Source organism: Balaenoptera physalus (assembly GCF_965194825.1).
Source record: "Balaenoptera physalus genome assembly, chromosome: 13".
NCBI lineage: Eukaryota > Metazoa > Chordata > Mammalia > Artiodactyla > Balaenopteridae > Balaenoptera > Balaenoptera physalus.
Window position 1 is genome coordinate 38,426,463 of NC_138892.1, and position 22,046 is coordinate 38,448,508.

Consider the following 22,046-nt stretch of genomic DNA (forward strand, 5'->3'; position numbering starts at 1 on the left):
TGAGCACATCATTCCAAGATAAAGACAAACAACGGAGCCCCTTGCATGGTGTTAAAGTCATGTTTTAAATAAACTTGAGAAATATAAAAAGGCCAATGGTAAATGCACAAAAATTCCATGTACTTCAGTTCTAAAGGCAGATTCATACTTATAAATATAAATACTTTTCAATATAATGGCACCTTTGGCTTTGTCACTTTATGTTAGCAATTTCACAATTCATTATAAGTATTCAGTGTTGAGGCTTATTTTGTTTACTTCAAGGGGAATTATTATTTTAATAAAAACATTTATTCTATTGCAAGGATTTTGGTATGGGACAGATGTGTCAAGATTATTTTATGTTTTAATTATTACAAACACCACAGTGCATGTTAAGTCTACAAAGGACAAAGGCATAGTACAAAATATGTGAAGTAGTGCATGATGGCTTAATACTTGTGTCAAAGTCTGCCTTAGTATCTCTGAGCATTCAGAGACAGAAAACCAGCCAGCTGAAAATGAAGAAACACTCATGTCTTTAAATGGTGACTGGGACTAGGAGACTTCCATGAAGATCAAGAATAGTCTCTAATTTTTTCAGAATCATTGAGTTAAAGAATTTTAAGATTGTAAAGAACTTTGACATCATCTAATACTATTATCCACACCTCGCATAAAAAATTCCCTTCTTCAAATTTCTTTCTTGATGTTGACAGACTTTAAGTGAAAGAGAGCCTCCTATTTGAGAACTTCCCTATTCTACTAACGGACAGTTAAATTTTCTCTGATTATTTCCGAAAGATAGTCTCTGGAACTCCACATTACTACACTACTTCCTTTATATGTGGCAACTCTTTAAATGTCAAAAGATACTTAACATACATGCACACTAAATATATTATTTTTATCAGACTAACCATTCACAATTCCTTCATCTCTTTCTTGTATGACATTTTCACCCTGGTCCCTTTCATCCAAATTCTTTCTAAAAGGTAATGGTTTTTTCTCCTCCTCATTAAACTGAACACAGATTTCCAAGTGTGGAAAAATAAAATAAGATTACAACACTGCATATGGTGAGTATTTTTTTAAAGCAGTCCTATCAGCCGCTCATGTTTGAACTCATAATACACAGGTATTTAACCACATAAACTGCAACCAACTCAAGTTTCCCTTACTTCATTTTTGCAATTATTTTTAATATAAATATAAGATTGTAAAGATTTCCATATTTTCCCATCTTGTGTTTTTTATCCCAAAAGTCCAAGATCATTTGTATACTGATTTAGCAAACCACCAATTTGCTATCCCTCTCAAATTTTGATCTCCTACATATCTGATAGGTATGTGTTTTAACTATTTATATAAGGCATTTGCTAAAATTAAATAGAATAGGCATAAGAGCAGAATTTTCCAACATACACACAAAAATATTATTCCTGGGTAACATTAGTCCATGCAACAGAATCTAAAGCAGTTATTTATTCAGCTATGAATCTGATCAGTCTATGATTCTCTCCCTTATACATATAGCAATCATCAGAAACTACCAAAAATGTCTAGCTAAAATCAAGAAACCACGTATTTGAAATCCATTAATCCTATAAGAATACAAAGAGGTGAATCTCTGTTGCTTGTTTTATGATGGCTGTTTTCTAAGACTCTAAATCAGTATCAGTCTAGTAATATTTTCTAGAAAGGGATAGACATCAAGCTTGTTAGTGTATATTTTTCAGAATATAATTTTTATGTCTTTGTTCAACACAATTTAAATAGTTGTTTATTTTTTTCTAAATATATATTTCTTTCTCTTAAGAAATAACTGGAAGAAGACATAAAAACGTCCTCTGCCCCCATTCAATTTTCATTTCCTACTTAGGACTATTTCTCTAAAACTTTTAGTAAAATTAATATTATGTATATGTGGTATTAATTTTATTTTATTACCTCATATAAAACTGTTGTGTTTCCATGTAGAAGAGGTCCATAACAGATATAGGAATGTCCGACAACCCAGCCTAAGTCAGAAGCTGCCCACCACACCTAAACAAAAAGAAGATAATAAAATGCATATATCTTAATCAGAGAAATGTCATGTAATGTGAATTTAAAACCATAATTACCTCTCCAGGTTTAAGTCCATATACAGAAGACATTGACCAGTTAAGCATTACAGCGTATCCTCCAGTGGGCCTCACCACACCCTAAAGAAGAGAAAAGGTGAAATTAAAATCAATAGACAGTGTGTTAAAAGATTCTCTCTCTTCATACTGTCCACTTAAGAAAAGTTCCTGTTTAAAGTATTTCATATTCTATAAGCTATAAATAACTTTGGCTTTCATATAATTGTATCTGAATCACTATTTCTTTGGCTCCTCCAATAATAAAAACAGAATAATTTGTCCGTATCAGTCCATTTGTAGAATCCATTCTCACAGACCATTCTGGACCTTCTAAAGAAAACATGATTTCACGGAATCACATGCAATAAAAAAAATTTCCAGTGGTAACATAAATTATCAACATTACAGGGAATTCCCTGGCAGTCCAGTGGTTAGGACTCTGTGCTTCCACCTTGGGGGGCATGAGTTCGATCCCTGGTCGGGGAACTAAGATCCTGCACGCTGCGCACGGCCAAAAAAAAAAAAAAAACAAAGACTTAGCATGAAATTTTCAACAATTACATTTTCACACATATTTCCAGAACAAAAATGGAAACTCTCAAAATTAAGTGCACAGAAATGTCAAAGGTAGCTGTGTGCCTAAGATACAGACTACTATAAGGATGTTTATTCCTTAATATTATTAAATAATAACAGGATGCTTAGAGGAAACAGTCATATTCTAACTGGATTCTTAATACAATGCTACCCTTGTGGTCACACTATCACAGTATCAGAGCTGAGCAGTTCTTTAGTGATGAATTCTCAAACTCTGAGGAATCAATCCTGATGAGCTGGATCTAAGGCTGACAGATTTTCCTTTTATTACATTTGGGCAAAAGTAGGGATTGTTAACACCACAGTACTAAAGTTTCTAGCAGCTATCCTTGACAGTGAACATATTCAATGTTAATATAAGATTAATTTTTGAAAACTGAGCATAAGAGTTATCATAAATAATAACTGATAGTAAATTTAATAATTAATTTCATTTATTGCTTCACTATAAACATTAATCATCATTGGCTCAAAAAGACTTAATGATGTGACTATTCAGAGCAAGAAGGTGAATGCTTGCTAAGAAATATGTTATATTTCACTCACAAGTATTTTCAAGCACCTCTCAGTAGAGCAACTAGAACTGCTTTGTGAAGAAGATAATTATTTTACCTGAAAGGGCACACATGGTCCTAATTAACGAATGTGCTACTAGTTGAACTTTTTTGGAACAGTTCTGTAACTGTAACACACATACATGAATCAGGAGAATGAAAAAGAAATTGACTTTCTGTTTGTTACTAAAATTGCTGCTCTCCTCAGGTACCACTAATAAAACATAGGTATCAAACTGTGGAATACATTTTATCTGGTCTCTTGGCAAACATCACAGGCAACTTTGTTGGCATTTGATGGGTACTTTCTAGGTTGTATGACATGGTTAGCATGCAGGTGGCTCTCTTGATCACCTTGGGAGTATTAGAAATCCTAAGCCCCTGCCAGTAAATTTCACACATGCATTTTCCCACGTAAACTGAGCAGCTCTTTACCGAGTATATGCTGTATGGTCTTCCACCCATTTTGCTAATTTGTTTGTCCTATTGAGAAGGTCTTTTCCTATAGTTCAATACCTTGATGAATTTGATATTAATCAACTTGCAAACACTCTTTTCTAAAAATTTTTATTCGTTTGGTAGAGGATAAAATGTGAAGTTTTTCCATAGACAATATGCTATCCATATTCTTTGATAATTAATGTCAGTCATGATTTCACTTAAGATGTTTTAGAATTTCTCTTCACCTGCCTGTCCCTGCATTTAGAGGTCATTTTTATAAATAATTCTAAATATCATTATAAATGGGTAAATTTTTATATTAAATGAGGGTAAGATCAATCAACTGGAAGTTATAGAAAGGAATAAAAGGCTAAGGAGAAAATAAATGAGTAGTAATTCACTTGTAAAACTTAGAAGATATTTTAAAGGATAGGTTATCAAATTTCTGTTTGCCTCTCAAGTGAACCCTTCTTTAGAGGTTATTTACCAATGTTGCTTTGTCTGTAAAATGGTGGCTACCTAAATCCATGTGACCCCAAAAAAGTTAGACGTAAAAATGAGACCATACATGAAAAAGTATATAAAATTATACAGGCTAGAATTTAATGTCCTCCTAACAAAATTATTTCCTTAATTCTAGCAATTACTGTTTTTTTTTTAATTTTTCCCTGTGGTAATACCACACAAAAGGCAGAAATGTTAAAAATTTAGAGGTTATCGTCGAACATTCTCATTAAAAACAACTAAAGTGGAGCTACAGGAGACAGAAAAGTCATGTCTGTTTATCATTGGTCTTTGATATCCACTTATTTTTATTTTTTTAAAGAATGAGTATAAAAATTTTCTTCAGACTTTTTTTTATTCATTAATATAGATTATTGATATGAAATATCAGATGACAGTTTTCAATTTACCGGGTATTTGGTATGGCGTAGAAAATAAAACTGCATAATTTCACATTCTCCATGTAGATCTTTTATAAGAAGTTCAACAGTAAAAAAACTGAAAGATTAGTTTTAAAAAGAGAGTTTCTTTATTATAATATTAATATGTGACTAACATTAAGATGATAAAGCATTTCTTGTCTGTAATCATATTTTCCAGGTAATGATAATTAAAATGCAAAAGATAAACCCTGTTCAGCCTCCGAAAATACATAAACCATGCTCAAAAACACCTACAAATCATTATACTCTAGTATGCAAAATTAATCAGAAACAAAAAAATGGCATTTTGAAGTATGTTTGAAGTCTTGAGTATGAGATATAAATATTATTCAACATCAGTGCTTACCCCTAAAACACAAGCATGCTGCATTTCACTCTTTTGAATATGTTACTTTATGTACTTACACCCTATCTACCTTAAAAGTAAAAATAGATGATCTAATATATTTTCAGAAAAGTCCTGTAACCTGCCAATACACTGTTCTAGTTTTTGTAGGATCAGCCATAATACTTCAAGTCTTCTGGAGAACTTGAAAAACATCCAGGTGGGACTAACACTCCATGTCCCTAATAAAGACATGAAAGTGAATTCTATCTCTCTCAGAATAGACAGGTGCTCTTTAAACAAAACACTTTTAATGTATATGGGTATTTTAAAAATTCAGTCCCTACAAGTGAAACTAAAGGCTGATTATTCATCATCCAGGAATGGGACGGCAGTTATCACAGGTGGTTCTTTATGATTTCCAGTTTAATGAGCTGCCTTTGAAGACAAGGAAAGCCACGAAATATTATAAATGGGGCCATTAACATAAAACAGAAAACATGTCTGTATCAAATGTGTACTGTTTGGTTGCCACAATTAAAAAAAAAATACAGTTGAAATAACATCAGTTGTAGTAGAAGAGAAAGGAAGTTTGAGATGTGTGGTAAGATTAAGAGTTTGGGAGTCTTTAAAATGTTTTTTAGTAGATCTATAAAAATCTGAATGGCAAATCTCAAAATATTCAGGTAAGAGAAGTCTAGATAGAGTAACCGACAAAACCTCATACTTCCTAAGTTGAGCCCCTCTATCACCCTACTCTGTAATAAAGACTTGTACAAGACAAATATACATATTTACATACATAAAATAGATATTCATTCACACATACATATGTAAATACATATGCGTATATGTCTATATGTACACGTGTATATGCCTATGCTTTGTATGTATGTTGATATATACATTTCAATTCAGTCTGGCAAATTAAGTAAAAACAAAACAAGAAGAAAGAGGAAACAAAAATATACCTGAAGAAAAGAAATCTATCACCAAAGAACAGTTGGAGTCAGTGAGTTGAAAAGTATGAGGTATGGTTCTGCTTACTTAAAAAATTCAACAAACCAACAATACTCTCGTTCTTATAGTGGTTTTACACGTGATATCCCCTCTTCCTAGAATGCACCCTCACCCCTTTTCTGAACCTGGTTAGCTCCTACTTGATCACACAAGTACTTAACAACACTGTGAAAGTGTCACCTCTTCTGGAAGCCATCCAAACCCACTAGGTTTGTGTGAAAAGCCTCTCCTTCCTCTTTCATGGCCCCAAGACCTGCAAACTTCTCTAAGCCTCTGAGCTCTAACAACATCCACCTACTGCTAAGTCTTCTCCACCACTCTGGGCACCATAAGAATGCTTTTGTGTCTTCAGCATAGAATAGGCAGATAATACATTTTCCGACTGATTAAAAGAGTGAACAGTTAAATGAATAAGCACATATACGAAAACTATAATTTTTTAAAAACATTCTTCTTTGTTCAAGAGAAACCCTGAAACCTTCAGAATTTAATGAATCATATTAGTAGAAATGGAATGATTCCATTTGGTATATTTCATCAAACATAAAATCTCTTGCTGTAGACAAGACAATGACTCTGAAGCTGCCCCTATGGAGGATACTTTAGCAGCAGTATAATTTTTTATTGGTCTGAACAACTGTGAGATAAGGGGCAAAGTTGTAGCAAATGCAGCATTTTACCTGCAAGAATTGTACCACAGATTTAAAAAAAAAAAGTTTACAGGTTTTTTAATTTGACTTTCTCTTATTTTCTTTTACAGTATAGAATATGAATAAGTCACCTAACACGTAGGAATAAAAGTTAATGTAAATTATATAAATTCACATCAGGACAAAGGACTTATCTACCACCTTCCTGTCATGCCTTCTTTTCTAATTCTTTGCTTTTGGTTTCTTTTCCCCTGTGCTCCTTTGGCACTAATTTTTTTGTTTTTGGGGGTTATCTCCATACCTCCATGACAGCAAGCCGGAAGAAGATAAATATGACCATCACTAAATCTCCCACTCCCAAAACGACACCCCATCCAGATGAGGGATTCTTCTATTGTGTAGTTCCTTGAAGTAACCTGAATATAGGTACCCAAACCAAACAGGATAAAAGTGTACAACTGGACAGAAATGTATGCAAAGCAGCTCAGCTGTGGTTGCTAGAATATGTGCAGCAGCTAACAGATTAACCTGTCATATAACAACCTGACAAATCCAGGGTTGGCAGATGCAGAGATGCAAATATGCCCTAGATATATCTGAAAATTCTAACCAAAAAACAGACTGCATTGTGTGTGTCTTATATGTGCCTATGAGAAAAGAGCATTTTTAAGCAGAATATTTTTATGGGCTCACAACATTATTTTTCCTCATGAAGATCAAAGATCAAGAAAACAAATTATATGATGACATGAAATTTATATTTAAATGCTTTGTAAATGCATGTGTGCTCATCTTTCCTGTACTTTTATTCTGGGAATCCCAATATTAAAAATTCAGGTCCTATTAATTCTGATTATGCCTACCAAAAATGAAGTGAGAATCTTATGAATAAAGAGGCATCTGGATACTCAATATCTTGTAATAACTTATAATGGAAAAGAATCTTAAAAAAGAATATATATATATATAACTGAATATATACATATATATATATACATAAAGCTGAAACACTTTGCTGTACACCTGAAACTAATACAATATTGTAAATCAGCTATATTTTAATTTTAAAAAAAGGCATCTGGGAGCTAACTGGAAAAGTAGGAGATTATTTAACAAATATTCAGATGATCTACCATGGCCCCATTCTAAGGTTAGTGCCATAGTGGATTCAGAGATGTATGAAATATATTCTAAGACCTCAGAGAACATACAATGTTATGAAAATAAGTAAATAAAAAGTAATATATTAAAAAGTAGAATAAAATAAGTGGCATAAATATTTGTTGGCAACATATAATTTCAATGCAATTGAAATTCTGAAGTCCACTGGAGGGTTAAGGGAAATGTTTCTGAAAGACCTTGAGAAACGACTACTTTGTCTTGCCATTCTGCATGTCCTACTCTGTAAAACCTACTCATTCCCATGATTTAAACACCATTCCTCTACAACCAATGACGTTCCAAGGGTCTATCTGCAAATCCAGATGTATTCTTGGATGTATTCTTTCACTTCCAGCTACTGGCTGGGCATCTCCATGTTAATGTCCCAAGGATACATCATACTCAATATGTCCAAAACCTCCTAGTTTTCTCAGCCCCAAACCATTTTACTTTGTTTCTACTTTAGTAAATATTCGAAACCACTCTTCTATGTTCTCAGGTTCAAGGTCTTGGACTCCTCCTCTGCCTTACTCTTACCCTTGAACCAAATCTGATTGTTCCCTAATAAGTTTGCTGTCCTAAGTAAGGTCCTAAACTAAACACAGCCTGAAAAACCAATCTCCTTGTTTCCATTATGTGTATTTGCCTATCTGCTCAACAAAATGTTGCAAGGGTTACCTTCCTTCATATTTTTCTCTCTTTCTTAAGAAGCATTAGTGCTCTCCATTCCTTACATACAGTATATAAACGAAATTTCTTGGCTCAATTTTCAGCAATTGGCCCCTGCCTATATATCTGGCCATTTCTCTTCTTTATCTGCACCAAATGCACTAGCCATCCTGGAACCCTCCTTACAAACTCCTGCCTTTGCTTATGTCGACCCAATCTACCTGGCATGCCCTCCTCCCCATTATGTCACCTGATGAAGAAGTTCTATTCATCCTTCAAATGTTAAGTGCTTTCCCTGACATCTCCCTGATAAAACAGCACTCCCACTCTTTCTAATACCCTTACTCTGCTTTATTTTTCTTCATAACACATCGCAGATTGCATAGTTCTTTATTTGTTTACTTCCTGTGTCTAGCCATAGAATGTAAACTTCTAAAAGACAGATATATATTTGGGTACTCAGTAATCTTTGTTGGATTAATGGAATTTAATCCTTCAGACACCATCCAATCTCATCTTTTCTTCAAGAAAGCAAGAAGTAGGGTTGCCCTCTTAGGGCAAGGATCACAGACTATCTTACATTATCTGTGTTGATATATATTGCAATCCCACTATGCTGAAGGGGATGTGGTTTACTCACATTTTTATCTCTTTTAGCACCTAATGAACACTCAATAATGCATACTGAATTGAGCTAAATTCAATGTGAATAGAAATCTCCAAACAATTAAATCCTTCTCCAATCTATAGAAATAGATTATCTTCAGGATGGTACTACATTACAAGGAAAATGAAGATGATTAAGACATCAAACAATCTTCAGTTTGGGCATCTAGGAATCCCACAAAGAACTTCTTGACCCAGAGAAAACCTGGAATAGCTAGGTTTCTTCCTTATTTGGAACCACCATTTTTCAGATTTAATGCCCTGTATATTACTTTTATTTTATTTCTACTACACTAAGTGAGTCAGCTTTGAGTTGATGACAAGCTCTTCTTCGGCCCTCTCATAAGGATCCCCATCCAGGCCACAGTGAATTTCAGTGATTTAAAGTATTGAGGTGGCACAAAAGTTTTTATAAGATTCCTTCAGCCTTTTAAGGAGCTAAATTGATTTTTTTTTATTTGGTTAGGTTATACTATGTTTTCAGGGTCAGTGGTTTCATCTCATGCTGATACTTTTATATTAGATTATAACTTGCTGAGTCCCCTTTTATTTTACAACCAAACGTTCATTTGGACTCTATGTGGCTGGTGCATAATGCAGAATTGCAAAAAGTGAAGGGTAAGGATTGCATCCAGCAGATCATTTGGACTGCTTAAACAAACAAATCTTAGAGTCTGCAATATAAGAAATATTTATTTTTCAGATGACCAGAGTTCTTAAAAAATCATAGGGCTTTGATCCTACAACAACACAAATATCTTCATGTATATGCATTAATTTATTTATGCACTCAACAAAAATTTGAGTACCAACTACATATAAAACACAATGGTAGACCAAAATGTAATAAAACATGGTCTCTGTACTCAGAGAAAATATATCCCTCTACCAAATGTTCTCTTTTTCACAAGCAAGTGAATTTTATATAAAACGTCTTAAGTCTTAATTTTCTTTTATTTACATCTAAACTAACAGAATCACTATTTTAAGAGTGTTAGCAGGTAATTTTTCAGAATTCTGATGCTACAGAGGTCCAATATTAATAAAGAGGCCAATGCCCTATAGGATTCAAGTGATTGTAAAAGTCCCTTTGCCTGCTAACATTCTATGATTCAATGAATATTGAACTCCTTAATAAAGATGAATAGGAAGATGATATCACAAGTCTTTATGAAGTTATATGAAAAAAACAGTATTATTTAGAGATACTAGGCAAAAGTGGTATTTGTTTGGTATCTGACACATTCAGGATTATTGACACTTTTGACTTTGTTTTGTGAAAACACCTTTCAGGGTAAAAGACTTGAAAAAATCCTTGAGTGTCTTCAGTGCTGCAAATCAAATAGTTCAATCCCCTGGATAAATCCCCTGTTGTTCAGACTGTCTAGGCCAATTCTCAAAGTTTCATTTTTAACGATAAATTGAATTCCTCTAAATCAAAAATCAGTTTTCATATTGTATGAAAGTTATGCCTCAATTTAAAAAATAAAAATATTTCATTTAAAATATATTTTATAAAATTTTATTAAACCAACTGATATTCAATCAAATATATATTAATTTTAACAGCTTACTAAAGCAATTGAATATTGCTGATATTTGTGAAGATTCTGAAAGAAATAAGGACAAAGCATTTGACATTAAACATAATGAATATTTTTATATATTTAGACACAATATGTCTTTAAGATAGAAAGTACTTTCAGTCAGTAGTCAAATATTCTCGGTGCAAAAAAATCTGCTACTATAAGTATCCCTAAGATAGTGCATACCTTTGGCAACCCCGTTGTTCCAGATGTGTAAAGAATATACAGCGGATGTTCGGAAAGAACAGGAACACAATCATGTGACTGTGCTTTTGCCATCTCTTCATCCCAATCAAGGTCACGACCTGGAGCCAAAGGAACCGGCTCCTACAAAGCAAAAATATAGGAATATGCACTGAACAAAGGAGATTAAATCAGAAGAACACTGGAGAGTAGCTAAATCTATATTAGTCTGAGCATCTGACTGAAATCTAGGCCTATAGAGCACTAAATATCAGACTTATGACTCAGTATCTCAGGGTCACGAGTTAAGATAAATGTTCATAAAACAATCCAACAGTTTGATGTTGGCTTCAACTAAACTTACAACAGAAAATGTTTTATTCAAACCTAGAGATATCCTTAAGAAATTCAATATGATGCAGGCATGATTTCATCAAGTCAGAGCTTAACTAGCAGAGGTTCATGCTTCTATAAATGCATGTACACTAACACCTTTATAAGCTAACTTCTATTTTCTTTTTGACCTGAAACACACACTTTATTTTTTTTAATTGGGGTATAGTTGCTTTACAATGTTGTGTTAGTTTCTGCTGTACAACGAAGTGAATCAGCTATATGTATATATATATCCCCTCCCTCTTGGACCTCCCTCCCATCCACCTCCCCATCCCACCCATCTAGGTCACCACAGAGCACAGAGCTGAGCTCCCTGAACTACACAGCAGGTTCTCACCAGCTATCTGTTTTATACATTTTAGTGTATATATGTCATTCCCAATCTCCCAATTCATCCCACTCCCCCTTCCCCCGCCCCGTGTCCACACGTCATTCTCTACGCCTGTGTCTCTATTTCTGCCCTGCAAATAGGTTCATCTGTACCATTTTTCTAGATTGCACATATGTGTGTTAATATACAATATTTGTTTTTCTCTTTCTGACTTACTCTGTATGACAGACTTTAGGTCTATCCATGCACCCCAATAGTCACTGTAGCACTATTTACAATAGCCAGGACATGGAAGCAGCCTAAATGTCCATTGACAGATGAATGGATAAAGAAGATGTGGTACATATATACAATGGAATATTACTCAGACATAAAAAGGAACGAAATTGGGTCATTTGTAGAGACGTGGATGGACCTAACTTCTATTTTTCATAACCTATTTCTTTTACTTTGGAACTACTGTCTTCACAATGAAATCTCAACTAACCCACTAAAATTTCTCTTTATACAGGGCCATTTAAGAGTAATACTGTGGCCATTTTTCCAAATGAGAGAATATTAAATAACTTTCAGGGGTGGAGGAGTAATCTACATTTGCTTTTTCAAGAACAAAAATCAGTTTTGAAGTTAATGAGAGTATGAGACATATACAAAAAGCTATCCAAGTCTTCCTCCATCTACGTTATTGACTAATATGGTAGAAATGTTTGTTTTCTTTTTTGTTCCTAGAACCAAGCTCTAGTGTTATAAACTTTATAATAATAGAGCCATGAATTAGACAGACACATCTTAAGTTAGACAGACCTCTCTAAAAATGGTGCTAATGAAATAAGCCAGATAGGTGAAGAAGAAGGAAGTGGCTTATGGAAAAATTACTCTAGTGGGGAGTTATAGCTATTTAATTCTAGTTATGATCCAGTACATATCTAGTTATTTTATGAAATGTTGACTAAGCTCAAGATGACACATCAGGAAGTTTACAGTTGGTGAACTTGTTAGTAGGCACAAGGCAAGACTACTCATTCCTCAGTGAAAATAAGTTCACCACTTAGAGAGTATATATAGCCATTCACTTCATCAAGGTGAATCCCTGAACTAAGTCCAGAGACTCTGACAGATTTTTAAAAGCCAGGCCATTTCCACTTTTCTGGTTCCCTAATGTTTTGATCAGGGTTGTAGAAACTGGTCATATATTTAAGTGGGTACATTTACGGATTAACACTTCAATATAATATCACAAATATGATGCCTATATGAATATGCACATTGATAGACAACAATCTGAGTTGACCTTCATGAAGAGGAAGTTTTAGGCCCAACTGGTTTCTCCAGCCTCACCTTGAATGTGCCCTGGATGTGCCATTTAGATAAATAAAAACAGATAACTGTGACCAAATTGTAAATTTCCATTTGTTTTCATGTACCAGATAAACACGACTAATTTCAAATTATCAAGCCCTTGCCATCACAATTACGGACCTATAAAAAAATCATAACACTGTGTAATAAAAAAGGTCAATTGATTAATCACAAAAATAATTGCAGATAAAATGAAATGAGGACTTGAATGAATGGTTATTCTTCAGGCTAAGAAATACAGGAATGTAAAAAGAAGATCTGATGAAAGGAAGAGAGGGGAAAAATCAACATTAGCCTTTACATACATGTGTTTACTTCTATAGACATGCCCTTCCTAAATGTTATCATTCTTAAAATGCAGTCCTGGGGGAAGCACCAGGGGTGACTGATGTGACCTGCCAGTTAAGCCGTCATTGCTTGCCTGAGGCTTAGGAGTGGCAGCCAGGTTTTTATTTCCTCTGGCAAAAATGCAATCCTGGTAATGAAATGCATCACCAAGCCTCATAATTTGTGTCTCTCTAAGCTCAAAGCAAAGCCAGTCCACTGGGCTTAATAACTGCCTCAACAGCCTGTCAGATATGAAGGACAAGAGACATCCAACTAAAATAAAGGAAAGTCAAAACAGAGGGAAAGGTTTCAAGAAAAAGAAAGAGGGAGAGAAAGGGAACTAGTTATGGGAGAGGGAAAGGGAAAGTGGATCTCTACCTATTAAGAGGGAAGAGAAGCCTACCAACTTTTTTTTTTTAATCAAGTGTAAATAGACTAAATATTTATTTAAAAGGCAGAGATGGTCACATTGGATAAAAAAATTAAGGCCCTAAAATATGTTATCTATAAGAGAAAATGTTTTAAAATATAAACACATTACTGGTTAAAAAGAAAGGGATGGAAAAAAGTTACACTATGCAACAAAAAGTACAAGCAAGATTATATGGTTATGTATCAAAGTAGATTTTTACAAAATACCAAACGATAATGAAAATGAGCAACTGGAACTCTTGTAATTTTCTGGTGGAACAGTAAAATGATATGTCCACTTTGTAAAATTATTTAATAGTTCTTTATAAAGTCAAATATACATCTAATACATGAATCAGCAATTCTACCCCTAGGTATTTACACAAGAGAGATGAAAACACAGGTCCACACAGACTTGCACAAGAATGTTCATAGTAGCCTTAGTCATAATAACTGCAAAGTAGAAATAACCCAAATATCCATAAATAGAAGAACGGAAAAACAATTTTTGATATATTTATGGTCTGAAATACTACTCAGTAAAAAAACAATAAACTACTGATACATGCCACACAAGGAGTATATCTCAAGAACATATTGAACAAAAGAGGGTAGACACAATAGAGTATATATGGTATGCTTCTATTTATATGAAGCCTAGGAATGAACAAAAATAATCTATGACAATACAAATCAGAAAGCATTTGCTTCTGGGGATGGGGAATGGTTGACTGGAAAAAGGAACAAGTATGGAGAAATTCTATATCTGGATTTGGATGGTAGTTACACAAGTGCATGCAATTTTGAAAATGCATCAAACTGTACTCTTATGATCTGTCCATTTTATTGTATGTAAACTCTATCTCAAAAATTAAAATAAAATAATAATTTGAGTACCTACAATGTGCATATTATATTAAGATGTGAATAATGCTGAATAGAGATAGTGTACAAAAATTAATAATAAAAAAAGAGGAAAAAGAAGATATTTGCCTGAGAAAAATCTGAATAGGAAACATTCATATCCATATCCAATGTATTTATAAAGTAAAAGAAAACAGCACATATCTTGTTGGTTAAAAGTCATTAAACTGGGTTTAAATCTTGGCTCCACCACTAATTAGCTGTGACTCTGGGCTATGACCTGTCCATGACTCAGTTTCTTCATCCGTAAAATGGGGCCAGTAATAACATCTACTTTATTGGTTTATAAGAATGTAAGAATTAAATAAGGAGTATCTGAAAGTACTTTGTGCTTAGCATTAAGTTTTTTGTAAATTCTACATGAATTCATACATGTGTGAATAGTACACACACACTAAACACTTGTGTGTGTTTGTTCCTACCCTTCCTCTAACCTTCTCTTACCCAAAGCCTTCTTTATTACTGACTTTGCATTCCCTGATTGAACAGCAACAAACCTTTTTTAAAAACATGCTGGAGGTCATCTGAAAGAAATTTAAAATTCTTCTTCGAGACAGTAAAAATATTAAAATCACTGAGTGCAACAGTTCATGAACCACAGACTACTAAAACTACACAGGAATTTAACGTGGTAACGCGAATTGCTAGGTGGTAATCAAAATGAGAGAGCTTTAATGCTCTCTGTTCTTATGTCTTGTCATTTAAGCATTTTCCACAGATAACCTCTCAAGAGTTCTACAAAATTATACATGATTCTTTGCACACTTTTAATTTTCCTTCTGCAAAATATTTTAATCTGCTAGAAACCCAAATTGGTCCCAGTATAAATAGCTGGAGACTTAGCTTGGATGTAGAAATGAGGTGATCATTAGGGCAAATTTGTTAGAAAAAGCATTGTAAAATATAGTCATTGATCTATTTACTGCTTTTCCTTCCTTCACAGATCACAGAATAATTTATCTGTTTAGAATATTCATATTTTGTTTTCCTGAACATAGTTTTTATTTCTAGACCAATTACTTTTTCTAAAGTTTTTAAAAGACATCTTAAATGCAAATTAATCAAGACTGGGTAGCTGAGAGTTTAAGCATCCAGTCAGAGTATACACATTCAGATCATGACCCTGACAAAACTTGCAGGTGAACCACATTGCTTAGAAATATCGAAAAAAATAAGAAAAAGTTATGTCATGAATGCATATATGTAGATACTAGCTTATCCTTGCATAGGCATAAGGTAAGTGATATTTAATATAAAATTAATAATGCGGTAGTTTTCTTACTGTTTTATAACTTTGCTTTCAAAGAATTACATTACTATACAGTATGCCTCTTTCTCTTGTAACTGGAAAAAGTGGGTATCAGCCTATCATCACAGGTAAGTGGTTTTTTAAAAAATTTAACAGTCTTTCTAATACTGTAGTATGAATATGACTGTAATGCCATATGCCATAAAAACTGTATAATTATTCACTCATTAGTGTGTAGGCTGGGCTACCATGAAGCAATCATATTGCTGCTGCTTCTTTATCAATGCATGAATCATTATAGCTAAATATGAATTTCTTTTTCACATTATCTTTTCATTTTTGATGTTTAGTGTTGTAATACGTAGAACATCTACAGTGTTTTGTATCATATAAGCCAATATTGATGCAGGTACTGATAGACAATTCATCTTGTAAACAGATGACATAAACTTATGGTATGAGTAAATATAGTTATAAATCTACTTTCTCTTCCTTATGACTTTTTTAATAACATTTTCTTTTCTCTAGCTTACTTTATTGTAAGAGAATACAGTATATAATACATATAACGTGCTAATCAACTGGTTATGTTATTGGTAAGGCTTCCAGTCAACAATAGGCTATTAGGTAAGTTTATGGGGGAGTCAAAAGTTATAAGCAGATTTTCAACTGCCCAGTGGGCCAGTGTCCCTAACCCCTGCATTGGGTCAACTGTATTATTATTATAGTTATAATGTAAATTAATAAAGGACACCACAATAGACTACACATTAATTCTAATTCATTAATATTACAGATACTCCTATGTTCCACTCTTTTTGTTTTAAGTTCGTTTTTTATAATGACAGAAAATATCATTCTTTTTTGCCAAAAATAGTGACATTCCTGAAGTATTGTATATTCAACAGTTTATAAATCAAGTGTTCCTTTCAAATGGTCAAAAAGAGTCATCCTTAGCACATCACCATAAGCAAGGACCAAATTCAATATTCAGATTACCATATTTGGACGATTATAAATGAGAACTTTATCTGGCTTGTGTTGTCCTATTCTCAGAGCTTCTTCTAGAAGTGGTATGTATTCTACCTTCCTTCCAGGTTCAATGCCAAACGATGCTGTAACAACGACCTTGGGCTACAATGAAAAATAAGTAAATAAATACATGAGAAAGCTTAACCATCCTAATTAAGGTAACCTCAATATTTCAGATGCAGGCTGACAATTTAACATTTCTTAAGAAACATTTGAATGATTCTGTTCTCTATTAAATAAATGGCCTGAAAACCAATAAGCTATTTTTAAATGTTATAGCCCTAACCACTTCCACATAAATCTCACTTACCTGTTCAGAATTCCACACTTAATGATGTTTCTGGCTAATAAACATGAGCTGTTAAAAAATACTTTCGAAAGAATTCATTAAATCAGGTAGATGTAAATTTGCCATGAACCAGTGAAATGGAAGCCTAGGGCCCCCTCACTTGCAGAGGCCTGCATAACAGCTGGTTGTTGCTGAAGTTGTAGCATTTCTTAGCAGGGGGAGACCCAGCCTGACTGCTATTAGGAAGCATTTCTAAAGTTTTTTATGTAAGCATCTCTGCTTGAACACCTAGAGAGACTGCAGAAGGAAGAGACCTGAATCTCCAATAATTATTTTATGATTCTTTTCTCATTCCAAATACATACTCATTTTCACCAAATTTTATATTGTAATTTTGTCATATTTTTCTTAAAAGGGCCCTCATTTAGTTTCAAGCCCCACAAAGCCTGAACATGGCCCCGTCATTAAGACACACTTGGCACTCTTCTTTACTTGACAACTTGCTAGTCATTCTTCAAGATATGCACAGGTGTAGCTAAAAGGCTTAGGATCAATCTTCCTTCCCTGGTAGATTCTGAGCAGGCCTCAGATATCCAACTGTAGTCAAAGTGTTTCTTTGTCCCCACCTCTGCACAGGAAGCGCTCCAAGGCCAAATTTGGACCCCGTTATCTCCCTGTCTCCTATGCCTATTACAATGCTTGCCATACCATAAGCTCTCAACAAATATTTGTGGCAATGAACCAAAATTCTCATTAATCTGCAAAACAAACATATCTTTGTTCTTTTAAGTACACCTAAAAGATATCTTCACGGAAAAATCCAAAGCAAAGGAAACAGATAATAAATTACTCAGGAGAAAGATAATCAGTCCAACACAGTGCACCTATTCCTGAATTTTGATTTCTGGTTACAATACATTTCATTTAGGGAAGGTTTATATAATGTCAAATATATGCATATATAGCACTTTCTGGTTTTTAATATCATTTAATATTCATGGAGCTGAGGCCCAGTGCAGTTGCATAGCTTGCTCTAGGTTAGAAGTGTTGGAATCAGAAAGAGGGCCAGTACTGACAATTTCAGAATCTTCCTCTTTCCACTATTTCAAGCTGCCTTTTAAAGGCAAAAAAAAAAAAAGGAAAGAAATGAAAAAGTAAATCTTGTATCCTTTTTTAATATTTTTAAAGGTCAGACATTTGAATATAATTCACATTTTAGTATCTGAAATATGTACACAAATAACTCCAGATAACATTCCGTAAGATTAGAATTCTGAATTCTGAATAAATGAAAGTAAGTTACACATCAAATTAAAAACATATATAGAATATATCAAAAGTTGAATAATTTAATAAAGTCAAAATTAGATTCTTCCTCTAGAAAATAATCCCTTTCACATTTCTATTAACAGCCTTTTATTGGAGGTTTTATTCCATCTCAAGTGGACTACATTCTTCCCATCTTCATCTGTTAAAATAAAACTTTTTCTTCGGCCTAATTAGTTGAAAATCACGACATCAAAATCATCCCTGGTTTCAATTATCATCCAAATATCTCAGGTATGTATCTCTATCTCTGTCTCCTCGCCATTAATTTGACTTGCTCAATGGTCCCGCCCATAAGAATATGCACTTACTGCCTAAACTCCTTAACAAGGTTGGGGGTGGGGGAGGTGTCTATGTGTGTGTGTCTTATGGATGAAAACTCCTCCAGTGATACAGCATAAGTTTTATAAATTCTTATTTTATATATATATATAAATTTTCCCACATCGTATAAAATCTTTTAAAAAAGAAACAATACCTTTGCCCAAATGGTGTTTAAGATTTCTGTAGCTGAAAAGCTAGAGTCTATAGCTTCCTCAGAGAAGTCTCCAGCTGCCCACTGATTTGCAGATCAGTGACTGACTGATACTTCCCCCCCCCTAGATTTCCCTTCATAAGCACTAACTCAACATGTTTTTAAAAAGAGAGAAAAAAAGAGAATCCAGCCAGTTAGTGTGCAAACCAGCTTCCTAGTTCTAATAACTGATCTATTACCAGATGAAGTCAGATATGTAAAACCTCACTCCATGCCTAGTACTCTGGGGACCCTCAATATATATTAGTTCCCTTTTCTTTGTTAAGAATGTTTCTCATCCTGGGCTTGTAAAACTCTATAAAGGTCAGTCATCTCCTACTCCCATAATGACCTTCCTTCTTTAATCTTCCCACTGCTGTTCCTCTCCTGCACATTGCCCACTAGCCACTGATTCACAAAGAGACCACCTACCAAAGGTTCTCATTCTAACCTCTCTCACATCATACTGCAAGACTTGCCTCCTCTTAACATTGCTTAAAACATGACAGTCACCTGCTCAAAAATTCGACCGGTCAGCGTCTACAGGATGCAATTCAGACAATAACTGCCTTTTCAAGCTCACCTTCTCTCCCTCTTCAATCACATTGTTCTATTTGCTGTCCTTTAAATGAATTTTTACCCTTTCCTGCCTCTCATGCTAGACTCTTATTCTTTTTCGAGGCTTTTGGATCCCACTATGTCATTCTCTTCAACTAGCTGAACTTTAGCCAAGACGTAACTCAAATCTCACCTCCTTCAGGAAGCCTTCTTCAGCCACCCCAACTAAAAGATATCATTCCTGCCTCTAAATCAGGGATCTGCAAACTATGATTCAGAGCCAAACTCTGCCCAAATTACATTCTGTAAAGTGTTGTTGGAACACTGCTTTGCCCTTAGTTCCTGCAGTGTCTAAGGCTGTTTTTGTGCTACCACAGCACAGCTGAGTAGTCGCAATAGAAACCATGTAACCCGAAATGCCTAAAATATTTACTATCTGGTAACTTACAGAAAAAAGTTTGCTGATTCCTGCTCTAAATTCATAGAATAATAACAGCTAACCTTTTTTTTTTAATGAATATTATATGCCAGGCACTGTGTTAGTGTTTTAAATTCAATATCTCAAAGATATTTCACAACAGCCTTTCAAGTTTGTGATTTTAGTACCCCATCTAAACGTGTAACTTCACCTGTCCCTAACACCCCCTCTTAACCACTGTGCTATACCACCATTCCTGGAAATATATAGATTATAAAACTAGTCATGTGTCCCATCCATTTGATAAGTATCATTTCTTAACCAGTTCCAAGGACAGTACCAGGCATAGAGTGGAAGCTTAATAAATACATGTTGAATGAGTAAATTAGTTATTATTTTTCTTAAATGTCTTACACAAATATACGGCAAGTTAACTTGAAAGGCTTGCACTTATATGTTATATTCTTCACAGTATCTAGAAAGATGTCTACCACATAGGACTGACTCGAAAATAAAATTTTGGTTAATAGTGTATGCCAAATAAAAAGTAAACTTTATCTCATTTGATAGGAGGATCTAATAAGTACAGATCACTCTTCGATGGTTCATCCACAGATAAATATGGCTGTACTATATGCAGCTACTACTTGATTTCTCCAAATAAAGCACTTACCTTTGCATGATCAATGCGACTGCTTAGTTCTCTGGATGCAAATCCCCCAAATATGAGACTATGGATGGCTCCTATCCTAGCACACGCCAGCATGGTGTACATCGCCTGGGGGATCATGGGCATGTAGATAACCACGGTGTCACCCTTCTTGACACCATGCTTGACCAAAACACCAGCCAGCTTAGAGACCTATAACAACATCATCAGATCAGCAAAGTGTTCTCTGTGATAATTCACTAAACTTCTCAGTTACAACAGTAACGCAAGAAGATGATCACCGCCCCCCGGCCCGTAGTGGATTATAGAAGTCTGAGAAATACATATTTGATGATGGTGGTAAGAGTTTAGATGGTGACAATGATAACAGACATCTGGATTATAATAATTGACTACAAACCAACTTACTATTATTATGCCATATGAATTCCATGGCTTAAATTTGCTTAATTATTCATTCAACAACATTTTTACTAAGCAACTATCATGCTCCAGACATTGTGTTTAGGGTTGGGAACACAACACTGAAAAACAAAGACGAAGACTTGTCCCTGTGGAGCTTTTATGCTAAAGGGGCAATCTGTCAAGTGAGCAGAAAAATAAAATAATTACAAATTTATTTATATGTTGGGTTAACTGTTGAAGGAAACAGTTAAGATCAAAAACCTACATATGATAAAATTTGTTGCAAGAAACCTTTTCATGGGCAATTACAGCAAGCTGTGGGAAGTATGCCAGATCTAAGTGAGGATCTAAGAAGTTCAACATTCTTTTATTTAAAAAATATATATTGAGTTCCTATACATCACACACACTCTTTTCTGATACATCAGTAAACAAACAAGACAAAGATCTCTATCAGAGTACTTATGTTTTAGCAGAGGATATGCAATAAATGTAATATTTATGTATTATGTTAAAAGGTATTGAGTGCTATTTGATGGGGGAATAGAGCAAAATACAGGGGATTGGGAGTGCAGGGGATGTAATTCTCAATGGGACGATCAGAATAGTCCCAAAAGGGACTTCCCTGGTGGTCCAGTGGTTAAGACTCCACACAGACTTCCACTGCAGGGGCCATGGGTTCAATCCCTGGTTGGGGAACTAAGATCCCGCATGCCGCAGCACGGCCCAAAAAAAAAAAAAAAAAAAAAGATAGACCTAAGAAAGTGACATTTTAGCAATGACACATAAGAGGTTGAGACTAAGTGGATATCTGTGAGCATACTATTTCAGGCAGAAAGGGCACCAGTACAGTGGCATAAGGGGGATCATAGGTGATGTGACTGAGGAACGTAGAGGAGACCAGGGAGCTGAAACAGAAAGAACAAGTGAGAA

At 34.4% G+C, this 22,046-nt stretch overlaps 1 protein-coding gene across 6 annotated transcripts in view; it reads right to left on the bottom strand.

Moving 5' to 3' along the window:
• ACSS3 (acyl-CoA synthetase short chain family member 3) overlaps positions 1-22,046 on the bottom strand; it is a 148,239-nt gene that overhangs the window by 78,125 nt on the left and 48,068 nt on the right. For 5 of the 6 annotated variants that reach the window (XM_082418961.1, XM_082418962.1, XM_082418963.1 and 2 more), the window contains 5 exons: positions 20,712-20,900; positions 16,901-17,035; positions 10,908-11,048; positions 2,106-2,186; positions 1,930-2,025 (listed from right to left, as the gene is read on the bottom strand). In XM_082418961.1, the coding sequence (XP_082275087.1) occupies positions 1,930-2,025; positions 2,106-2,186; positions 10,908-11,048; positions 16,901-17,035; positions 20,712-20,900 (642 nt within the window). The remainder of the gene's footprint in view (positions 1-1,929; positions 2,026-2,105; positions 2,187-10,907; positions 11,049-16,900; positions 17,036-20,711; positions 20,901-22,046) is intronic. The other variant, XM_082418964.1, reaches the window with a different exon arrangement.